This window comes from Xenopus laevis, chromosome 6L, assembly GCF_017654675.1.
Source record: "Xenopus laevis strain J_2021 chromosome 6L, Xenopus_laevis_v10.1, whole genome shotgun sequence".
Taxonomy (NCBI): Eukaryota; Metazoa; Chordata; class Amphibia; order Anura; family Pipidae; genus Xenopus; species Xenopus laevis.
The window spans coordinates 90,642,243-90,654,425 of NC_054381.1; the positions used below are offsets into that span (position 1 = coordinate 90,642,243).

General features: G+C 37.1%; 1 protein-coding gene across 1 annotated transcript in view; it reads right to left on the reverse strand.

Annotated features, from left to right (window-relative positions):
- Window positions 1–516: 516 nt before the first annotated feature.
- The window catches only part of wrnip1.L (Werner helicase interacting protein 1 L homeolog), a 41,965-nt gene continuing 30,298 nt past the window's right edge, over window positions 517–12,183 (reverse strand). The window contains 3 exon segments of the mRNA NM_001095718.1: window positions 517–777; window positions 2,726–2,805; window positions 5,345–5,500. Coding sequence (NP_001089187.1) covers window positions 517–777; window positions 2,726–2,805; window positions 5,345–5,500 — 497 coding nt within the window.

The window sequence follows — 12,183 nt, forward strand, 5'->3', positions numbered from 1 at the left end:
TATGTTGGGAATTATTATGTTGTGTATTGTTGGTTGAATTATTTTTGTAGACAAAAAAACAAGGTTGCCACTAGCCACTATGCTGGAAAATCACTTTAAAGCATACAGTCTAGCATGCCAGAACAGCCATAGCTATATCAATAATGCTGTCTCTAAACAAAAGAATCTTTAATCTCCAGGTACAACTATATTACTCACACAGGATTTTCCGGCCAGACAGAAGTATAGTAACTGTTTTCGGAACCTGAGGTTTTCTGGATAAAGGAAATTTAGAGCAGCATGCCTTTAGGATACCCCCCTCCCCCCACTATGATTGTTTTGCTAGTGATGTGGATTTAGGCTAGCATCAGTGAACATTCTGATACTAAATTATTACAGAGAAAAAGCAGTCAGATATTAAGAAATGTTCAAATAGTGTTCTATGGAAGATGTCATTCCCATATTTTGGGGCTTTGCAGGAAAAGGCATTGCAGATCCTGTTCACAGAACAAGAGGGATTGAAGTTGATGTATATGCTCAAACAAATGTGACCCCTTTCATTTCCTCAGGCATGTAGTCCTGCTCTACTGGTTCTGAAAAGTTAGGGTTATATTTATAGCCTTTACCATAACCCAAACCTTTCATAAGTTTTGTTGGTGCATTTCTCAAGTGGAGGGGAACAGGTGGAAGTGGACCCTTGTGGTTCTTCAAGCAATTCTTCACTTTGTTGTAGGCACTATACACTGTAACTGATTTTGGAGCACAAGCCATGTACATGACACACTGTGCTAATATAACCTAGAAAGTAAAGAAAGAAAAAAAAAACAACAAACATTTATTACAGAAAACTTCTCAGAAGCTTTCCTAGCAAATTTAATCACTGCATATATAATCTTTAGTTTCAGTATCATGCCTTTCTATGCTATAATGGAAATAACACATTGGAAAAGAAGAACAAACCAGATATAAATCTGGGGTTGCCACTTCTGGAAAGTTTAAGATAAAGAAAATAAAAAGCATAAATAAAGTTAACACATAATTGTGATACAGTACCTTCAAGAAGTCCCCTTACCATCATAAATCAAGATCTTTGGTGAATATGTTGTTGTTCTAGCCTGCACTATAACTAGATTGGATTTGTAGAATGCCCAATCCTTGAGGAATATGACCAGTTATGTAATGAAATTTTGAAAAATGTGAACTCCAGATCTATGTCATACACAAAGTAAACTTGATTTTTTCTTCCACCACCACATAAAATTTCATACACCATGTTAAGTTTTCTAAAACCCTTCTTGTAAAAGAAAAATGTGTGTTAATCCATGTAGAGCTATCCCAGCTCTATATCCAGATTTACCTTATTCACGGACAGAATATGTCACACCTGAGTGTAGTAAAGTGGTGAATAAAGGCTGAGTAAAGATTACCACACTGTACCAAAGCACATGACCGAATGTCAGTAAGACACTTGTTATCACATTATCTCAAAAATACAGCAAGTACAAAGTGGCAGGAGAGCTTATGGGCTCACTTACAAAAAGAGCCTTTAGCTGCTCCAGAAGGAACCAATTACAGGGATCCCTATAGGATGTCATTAGTGACATTCACAGGGGAACACATAGTGATAACGGACTAGGGATGGAGCGTCACGTGAGGGAGAGGACAAAGTACAGGCACCTGCTAACATTTGTTATGTCACAATTGGCTGAGCACTAGATTGTTCCTTTCTGAGTTGTTCCACCTGGCTTCTTATTGCAATCCATCTGAGAGTTCAGCAACTTTGACCGTGTGGGAGGGTATTTACAAGTGCAGGCAGTAGTCCATTGGGCATCGGTGTCTGTAGCTTATTACCCCCCCCATGGACTATGTACCTGCCCACTTTCTAACCCACCTTTAAAAAAAACTTTTTACTGTCTGATCTATCTTGCTATCCCCTCATCTCCACGCTGCTCTCACAATCAATTCATCATTTATCCTATAGATCTGACAGTGTTGGCCATTTCCAGTTGCTTTACCTTTCATTTAGTCTGGGGTTAATGGGATGCTCATTGTCCTTAGCAGTTCATTTACCAGCATGTCTAGGGTTAATTGGCTCATCCATTGTCTGCAGAGGTCTTTCTGGCAAGTCTAGGGTTAACAGTATGTAATTGTCTATTTCTGTTTTGATCTCACTAGTGTATCTGGTGTTACTATGCTCATTATCCATTTTTTTTTACAGTCGACTCACTGACATGACTGGGGTTAATTTAGTGCTCATTGTATATTTTCTGTCATCATACTGGCGTGCCTGAGAAATTATGGCTAAAGTGTAATGGCAAGGTGGGCGGGGCGTTCAAATCTAATCTTCACTTTGCGTTATGGCTCATATTTTGGGCTGGTCCATGTACTTTTTTGGGGGTGGTTTGGGTGCACTTATGTGTTTTAACTAACATTTTCCATTCTACTACTAAACATCGACTCAGTGGAGATGTTCACTCTAGAGCTCCACTATCTGTCTCAAGAGGAAGAAAACATGCAACCATCATTATTTTCAGGCAACCTGACACTCTATTATGTTTCTTCCTTGAGACAATTTGTACCATGTTCCACATTATGATATTATTGCCTTATGCAGTTAAGTGGAACAAACATAGCAGAATCTTATTTTAGAGCAGGACATTCATTCACTGTACCTTTGGTTGAACAAGAAGACTGGCAAAAGGATGCAGAATGATATATGTATCAGATATCAAATTTTAAAACTCACATCACATTCCGGCATTCCTATAAAATGGCAGGCTTGGTAGGTGGATACTGCTTGTGTTAGGGCCTGGGGATCTGCTAGCCCTATAGAGAAAAAAAGGCACACCATTGGACACAAAGTATGATTGTCCATCACATCAGTGGTACAATATCAGTGTTACATCCCATATTTTAGTTGTGACATCTACTTATTTTTATAGTCTAATTATAGTTAAAAGAAAGAAAAGCCTAGGTTACACACATATTTACATGCGTGCATAAATACTAGGTGCCATAATGCTTGCTTTCTGAACAATATAGCTGTGGAGCACAACCTTTAGGATGTTGGGAAACGAGAAAACTTCAGGCAATATCGGAAAACCAAAGCAATATGTATACCATCACACCGGTGATTCCCATTCTTGCAGACAGGAAGGCATTTTGGGGACATTAGTTGCCCACAGTATCGAAGATTTGTTGCTTGGCGACTAATCTCCCCATGTGCCACCAACCTTAGGGCAATGGCACAACAGGAGATTAATCACTAGCAATGAATCTCTGCTTCTGCGGGCGACAAATCTCCTGAAATCTCCAGTAAACGATTTCCAATAGGCAATAAGGTGAATCACTGGTGGTAAAACCCATGTGCTGCTCCAGTCCCCAAAATCGCTTGTGTTGCTACAAGAGGAAACTTCAAACGATTTTAGGAGAGTGAAGCGACACATGGGTTTTACCACCAACGATTCACAGTATTGCCTATGGGAAAGCAGAGATTTATCGATGGTGATTAATGTCCTGGTGTGCCATTGCCCTTACTGTTGGACTAAAGACTCTAAAGATTGCCCCATCAAAAGCAACACATATGCTACACATTCAGTTACATTTCACTATTTAATAGTGCCACAGCATACATCAGACAATTTGATTGCTGAGGTATTCTCAGGGAACCTCTCATCCAAAATAGTGGATTCGGTGCTTTCCTAGTATAAATGAATGTGCACTTACAAGGTAAGTTTCTTTTGTACCCTTTTAACATTTGTGAGAACTATTCTTCATTCATGTATGAATGAATGAATGTTTATGAGTGGATGAATTTATAGGAACTACTTTGATTTATCTCTAGTTTTCCTTTTGCTATATCTTGCACCCATCAGAAAACAGCTACATGACAGAAAATGTCAAGTGGGCAAAGATACAATAGGCTGCTACTGAGAAGACGTTAAAGGAGAAGGAAAGGCTTGCAGCACTTGGGGGTGCAAATGTTAGGCACCCCAAGTGATTGTATTTACTTGCCTGAAACCCCGGGCAGGTGCTCCTATCAGCAGAAAACTGCACTGCCTGGGGTTATACCAGTGAGCACCACGGAGCGACCTTCTTCCGTCTTCCTTCTTCTTCGTGCAGCTGCCCATGCGCAGTATTACGAAAAGCTGAACTTTAACTTACAATTTTGAAGAAAGAAGAAGACGGAAGTGGATCACTCCGTGCTGCTCACTGGTATAACCCTTGGGGGTGCCTAACATTTGGCACCCCCAAGTGCTGCAAGCCTTTTCTTCTCCTTTAATAAAGATTAAACCACTGTTAAAAATATGGCACAAACAAAATAGAATTTAAAGGGAAAACAATCACCTATACAAACAATGTGTGTTAAATTGATGTATTGTAGATTTTTGATTGGATAGTATTGTTAATATTCCCTTAGCATCCTACTAAATTTGCTTCACTAGTGTAATTGAAGCTTTCTTTTTCTTGTATAGACCCACTGATGGTGAGAACAGCTTTAGTGTTCTGATGGAAAATTTCTAGTTGCATTCGAAGCTGAAAGTTCACAGAGGTATCTGTCAAATACAAACTGTTCTTAAATCTATTTCAGTCCTATAGAGTTTATAATAAGTATTTCTATGAAACGGAGAAGAGCTGGCACTCTCAAAATGACACCATGACCTAGCCATGATTACATGCATTAACCAAGAAACATTTAAGGCCCATCCAATGTTTTGGCCTTATGTGCCCCTAGGTGAAAGTTTAAAGCTTTGTCATTTGACCGGTATTTAGTTTTGATTATAGAACAAGAAGACCCATCAATATAGGGCAAACGAAGCACAGAAAAAATTACATGGAAGCTGCTGCTCATCCAGAACATTTTTCAGAGAAGACAACAATGGTACCAAAGAATTAAAAAGAGCCACTATTCAAAACCCTGTCTCTATGGATGGGCGAATTTGACCCCTTTCGTTTGGCAAAAAATTTGCTGCCAGCGAAATGTCACCGACGCCCATTAAAGTCTATGGGTGTCAAAAAGATTTTGTTGAGCGGCGAATTTTTTTTGACGCGTGTCTTTTTTTGTCACACAACGCCATACAAGTCTATGGGCGTCATTTCCTCGGCAAAACAAGGCGAAAAAATTTGCCCATCCCTACCCGTCTACTTTACTACTGTAATTACTACACAAACAATTAACCTGAACTTTCTTTAACCTAGGTGCTTGATATGCTGTTGCAACTGCATGTCAGTAACGGAAGACACCTGAAACACCATTAGTGGACCAAATGACAGTCTGAAGTACTAAGTAGTCCTTTGGAAAGCAAAGGATGAAGGTCTGCACTATGATTTTTGAGATTCCAAGGGCACATGTACACCTACATACCTATATCCTCACTTGCAAATCTCACCAACCGTCTTGCCACATACAATGGATCTTCTCCACCCTCAAGCATCCGACCAAGCCAATATAACGAAGCATTCTTATCAGAGCCACGCATGGATTTGTGAAGTGCTGAAATACAGTTGTAGTGCTCTTCCCCTGTCACGTGGAAATCGAAGAAAATCTAATATTAATGATGGGTCACATGACTTATTCAGAAACACCCCTGCTTTGTAGTCAGTTGTTTTAACATTGTTCATCAGAAATAAAGATTATTTTCAATTTCTTTCAATCTTTTATTTTTTTACCATTTTTCCAAAATTTAAGTTTAAAGTGATCCAGGTGCAGATTCCGAACTGTTACAATGTGCTACATTAGTTGATACCTTTCTCAGCAGCATTGGTTGAATGTTAGAAACTATTGTATCAATTATAACAGCTGCCTTTAAGAAACCAAGGGATTCTGCTCAGCAGGGCCAAAGATAAGAAATGTATCAACTAATGCAGTGCTGTCGAACTTCTGTGGTACAGAGAGCTGGAATTTTTCTTGCCTACTGTGGAGGGTCAATAATGGAACCAGTTTTGACCACTCCCTGTTTTTAACCAAACCCACACCCATGCTACCACAAGACCATGTCCCCATTAATGGTGGTAGCACACCAAAAAAGCAAATAGTTGGTGCTCACTGCAGGGATATCACTTATCAATCATATTTGAAAAAGTTAACTCATATTAAAGGAACAGTTCAGTGTAAAAATAGAAACTGGGTAAACAGATGTGCAAAATAAAAAATGTTTCTAATATAGTTAGTTAGCCAAAAATGTATAAAGGCTGGAGTGACTGGATGCCTAAGCATAAATTGAGAAGCAGTAATGGCGTAGCTCACCCAGGCATCTATATTGAAAACATTTTTAATTTTGCACAGCCTATTTACCCAGTTTTTATTTTTTATACTGAACAATTCCTTTAAGACATACCCTTAAATCCATATTTATGTATGGCACACAAAGGGAGCATGGGGCAGGCAGAGTATGGCACACACAGGGAGCATGGGACAGGCAGAATATCCCAAACACAGAGTATGGCACACAAGGAGCATGGGGCAGGCAGAATATTCCAAACACAGGCAGAATAAGGCACAAACAGGGAGCATAGGGCAGGCAGAGTATGGCACACACAGGGCGTGATGGGAAGGCAAAACAGAGCAGGAGACAGCGAAACCTATCAGGACTACATAGAGTGACACAGTGCTGGTGCCCCTATAAAGGTGTTACAGGTATGAACAATGCAGGGGAGCTTACAGTTTGAATTCGAGATGTAAACAATGCAGGGGCCAGTTAATTTCTGTAACGATACCTTTTAAAGCTTACAGACACAGCAGGCAGACTTTCATGTGGGAGTCAAACAAAGGGGGGAGCCAGATGGACAGCACTGTACTAATGTATTCAATTAGAAAAATTTTCAGGGTCGGTGACCCCCCCAGCCAGGGCTACTTCAGAGAGCCATAAGAAAGTTAAAAATGAAACTGTAACTTTAAAAAAGTGGTCTCAGGAAAAAAGTCTTTATTTCTGAGTACAACTCAACTGAAAAAAAGAGTTGGAAGATGAACAACTCCTTTAAGAAAATCTTTGTTTTACTCACTTTACTTAATTTTTTGCTATATATGAGCTATATGCTATATATATGTAGGGTTGGCACCTGCGGTTATGAGCTGAACAACCCAAATTTCCCTTGCTCCATGTTGTGAAAAGCAAAAGCATGAAACAATCCTGCACACTGCTTTCCTGTCATTCAAACCAAGGAGCAGTGCTATTTTAAAGGTGTGGTATTTGCTAGCTAAAGATTTATACATTAAGTAATCAGAATGAGCAAAGAGATGGAGGGCACAGCAGGAAGAAAACTGTTTTACAGATCTTCAACAGATTTTATTTTAAAGAACGTATATTAATGTTTATATTATTATTTTTTTAATGGAGAAACTGCAAACAGACTTAATTATTGACTTAAAAATTGCTTTAAATGTGGATCTCATTGGTTTCCTCCACTAATGTTGGGTACATTAGTTTATTAGTGTTTATAAGTAATGACAGATTGCTTTAAAACAGAATATAATAATAGCACATTATAGGTGCAGATTTTAACAATATAAAATAGTTCAGTTCTGAAGTAACAGAACATATTTTGTAAAATTAATTTGCATGTAACATGCAAAGCACACAAAAATGTAACAATGCAAATCAATGTCAAGGTTAATTACCTGCTGTAACTCTAATATTCTGCAACACTTTCTACTAATTCAACATATATGTTACAACATACGATATTCCCTGCACATTTATTTTTTCCTTCCTGGACATTTGAAACGTGCTGAATTGCTGTTTCCAGCACTCAGCACATATAGGAGTGTAAAGGAAACAGCTGCATCGCTGAGAGATAGAGGGAAACAAAATGCTACTTCCAAAATAACATCATTATGAACCTAAAGAACATGACCCTATTTTGCTAAATGGAAGGAACAACACATCTCCACTAGAATGTAAACAGATTGCAAATATAAGAAAATGGGAAAGTGAATGTGAAAATACTGGATAACCTAAAATGTTAACATTCATCCATATGCATCAATTGGAGCAGTGCACAGTTCCCATGTTTTTAAACATGTCTTATTGAAATTTATACAAAACCAACAACAGTGCCTTAAGTTAATTATACAGAGTAAAGAGGCAAAGATTTGTTAAACTTGTATACAACAGAACATATCAGAACATCAACCCCAGTTATACAATAGATCCCAAAAATGAAAAGACACAATTGTTTTGCGCTGTCAATTCCAACCATGGGGTCCATATTTTGGTAAATTTGGCTTGTATGCCGCGGGCTTAACAGCTATGTTTAATAAGCCGGATTGCTTTACAGACTAATTGTGTCCAGGAGAAGATGTTAGAAAGTGGTGTGTCCATGCAGTTGGTTGGTGGGGATAATATAATAGAGATTCCCTAAGATATAGATTTGCAAACATGCCACATCCTATTCTAGGATCTCAATAAGGGTTTCCAGTAATTCGCTATTCGTGGTCAGGACCAGATCATGTGAAAAATATGATGCTTGTAAGCCACAACTGAGACAAAAAGTCATCTGATCTTCTTCCTATAGTACAAAGTAGAATTGAAGGGCTCTATAGATGGTTTAGAACTGTATGAGCATATCCCTAAAAGAATCCTGATTGCATTTCATTGTATTTGTCCATTATAATCAATTTAGACTTTAAAGGGATGGTTCCCCTTTAAGTTAACTTGGGGAGGCACATTTATCTAAGGTCGAAAATTGGTCTTCAGTATTTATTTCTAATGGTTTTTAAATTATTCTACGTCTCCAGCTTTCAAATGGGGGTCACTGACCCCATCTAAAAAACAAATGCTCTGTAAGGCTACAAATGTATTGTTATTGCTACTTTTTATTACTCATCTTTCTATTTAGCCCCTCTCCTATTCATATTCCAGTCTCTTATTCAAATCAGTGCATGGTTACTAGGGTAATTGGACTTGGACTGGATTGGACTTAGAGCAACAAGATTGCTGAAACTAGAGAGCTGTTGAAAAAAGTTAATTAACTCAAAAAACACAAATATTAGAAAATGAAAATCAATTGCAAATTGTTTTAGAATATCACTCTCTACATCATACTTAAAGTTAACTCAAAGGTGAATAACCCCTTTAAGAGGTGTTCTGATTTTTTCACTAGTAATTGCCCAAAAAGTTTTTATATTTTTATTTGGATCACTAAGATATTAGAACATATTCTGATATTTAAATATAGTACATGTCATTCGTGGTTTTAGAAAAACATTATATAATGTTTATTCATGGTTTCAAAAACCTCTAAAACTACTTAACTGAGAATGTTGATAAATGTTCTGTTCATTCCTATGGCATATTAGAGGCATATTAGAAGCATATTTATCAAATGGTGAACTTCACCCATTGATCAATGCACTTCTAAAAATCCCATAGGAATGAATAGAAAGTGGACATGTTTTTCTGTGGTAAGCTCTGCTGTCACATTTTGATCAGTCAATTTTATACGTATATTTTTAGATAAAATGTTAAACTATGCTTGGGACTTAAGGACAAGCCAGAAAGATAGACATACATGATGACAGCTACATTTTATCACACTTAACAAAAGAACCTGCTGGTATGTTCTCATTATAAGGTCAAGCTAAACAATGTGCTGGTACTGTGTGCTTGCGATCAAGTTCTCAACTTGCGGGCTAAGCCTGCAACAATACACCAAGCAGCTGAGCATGTTGAGTCAGCGTCAAGGGCGTCACTCTGTCTCTGCACTAGCAAGCTGATGTCTGAAGAAAGATTTTGCTATTCTACACAAGGTATCTTTACAACATAAAACAGTTTTAAAAAGAGGTTGAGGACAATATTCATAAAATAATATGAAAATTGACTCCTGAAATAACAGCTCTACACAATACATTTTATTACAATAAAGAGAATAAAAGCAGTCCAAGACCATTCCTGCCGTCCCTCCTTTTTTTAAAGGAATACCAAATCAGATTTATGTCAGGCTTGTAATACTAACCCCTATACACACACTAGGTACAGAAGCCTAATACCCTTAAAGGAACAGTAACAACAAAATATGAAAGTATTTAAAGTAATGAAAATATAATGTACTGTTGCTCTGCACTGGTGCAACTGGTGTGTTTGCTTCAGAGAGACTACTATAGTTTATATAAACAAATGTTATGTAGCCATGGGGCAGCCATTCAAAGCTGAAAAAGGAGAATAGGAACAGGTTACAAAGCAGAAAACAGATACTCTGTAGTATACAATGGGTTTCACGAAAACCGATCTGATATCTACTGTAAACAGCAGATTTTTTCATATAAAGTATAGTTGTGTTTGTATAGCAGACACACCAGTTTTACCAGTGGAGGGCATCAGTACATTATATTGTCATTCCTTTAAAAGCTTTCATTTTTTGGTGTTACTGCTCCTTTAGCACACTAAAGTACCTTGCACAGATATAAAGTATGTCTAGTATAGAATACTATCTTATTTGCAGCATGCATATTGGGACACCACATATACAGTAGTTCTCACACTTAAGATCTATGTAGCATCACCTGCTCATCAATAGAAAGACACCTGAACACTGCAGTACCCCGCTAAAGAGGGTGCTCAGCGAGTCTGTGGAGAAACATTTTTTTTTTGCATATCCACATATAGACTGGGCATCCTGACATTTAATGTATTATTGTGGACAAAATGGGGGTGGAAGAGCTCCATAATAATTGTAAGTAGTTTACAACTGCAAGTAAATTTTCTATGCAGGAAGTATATTAATAGTGGTTGTAGATGTTCTTAAAATATCAGCTGTACATGTTTGTCGTTTCTATTAATCTAATTAGCAACATTTTTTTTTTTTCTTGAGAAAATTTTATTTTGCTTATTTTTGTCATTTAGTGCACTCGACCACATTATGGCAAGGTGAGAATTACTTTAAAGGGGATTTGTCACCCAGACATAAAATAAAAGTCCATTTCATAAATTATTTTTTAAAAAAGCACCCACACCTATTACAAAGTTATTTAAAAATGTAATTGGTCAATCATAGATTACCTGCCCCTCCAATATATTCCTTAGGCATAGATGTGACTGCTGAGCAGCATATTTTTCTGTGCTTTCCCATTTGTTTCCATCCAAATCTATCTTCCTGAAAGCCATCCAGAGCTAATTTATATGTGCTTATCTAAAACAGATTGCTTTTCCAGATGTGGAAACGTGCAAACTTTATTTTAAAAATATCATGTTGTGATTGGTATTACCTAAATCATACTTCTGGATATCTGATAGTTTAGGTCACCTTTCTAATTAGCTATTTGATCTTTTGGATGAAGGGCAAAAGCATCAGTGTCACAATGTATATCTGGTAGTAGTTAGTAGTTAAAAGTGCCCTTAATTAGAACATCACATAGCTTTGCAGTCTTTTCTGTTTATATACATATCTATGCCACATCATGGATTTTTGACCCCTTTGTGCTATTTCAAAATGTTAAGTCCATAAGCACACTACAGTGTAAGATTTGTGATAATTAGTTCTTTAGGTAGGGAAAATCCCAAGCCATTTCTACTTTTGCTATACTTTCTAAACAGAATGTATATACTATCAAATTCAAAATCTACGTGGCTATTAAAATCTAGCAACTGCTAAACTGCACTACTGCTGCGGACATCAAATAGTGATGTGCAGGTCATAATGTGTTTAACCTGTGCCGACCATAACTTGCAGGCATTTTTGGGACTTTGGCCAGTTTGCAATTTCAGCAATCTGGTTACTAGAGGTCCACATTATCCAAGCAACCATGCATTGATTTTAATAAGAGACTGGAATATAAATAGGAGAGGACCTGATTAGAAAGATGAGTAATAAAAAGTAGCAATTACAATAAATTTGTAGCCTTAGAGAGCATTTTTTTAGATGGGGTCATTGACCCCCATTTGAATGCTAGAAAGAGTCAGAAGAAGGCAAATAATTTGAAAACCATAAAAAAAAATAATAATGACAATCATTAGAAAAGTTGCTTAGAACTTGCTATTCTATAACATACTAAAAGTCAACTTAAAGGTGAACCACTCCTTTAAAGATTTTCCGTGTGCATAAGCTTTTTCAATTAGTCACTAATGTAAATGTAACCAGTCATTCTGCTTAATGGTATATACTATTTTCAATATAAATGGTTTTTATGTGTATTCTTAATATGTTTATGTTTTAATATCTTACTACAGATTGTGATTTCTGTTCTGCTTCTATGGTAATGGGAGACTT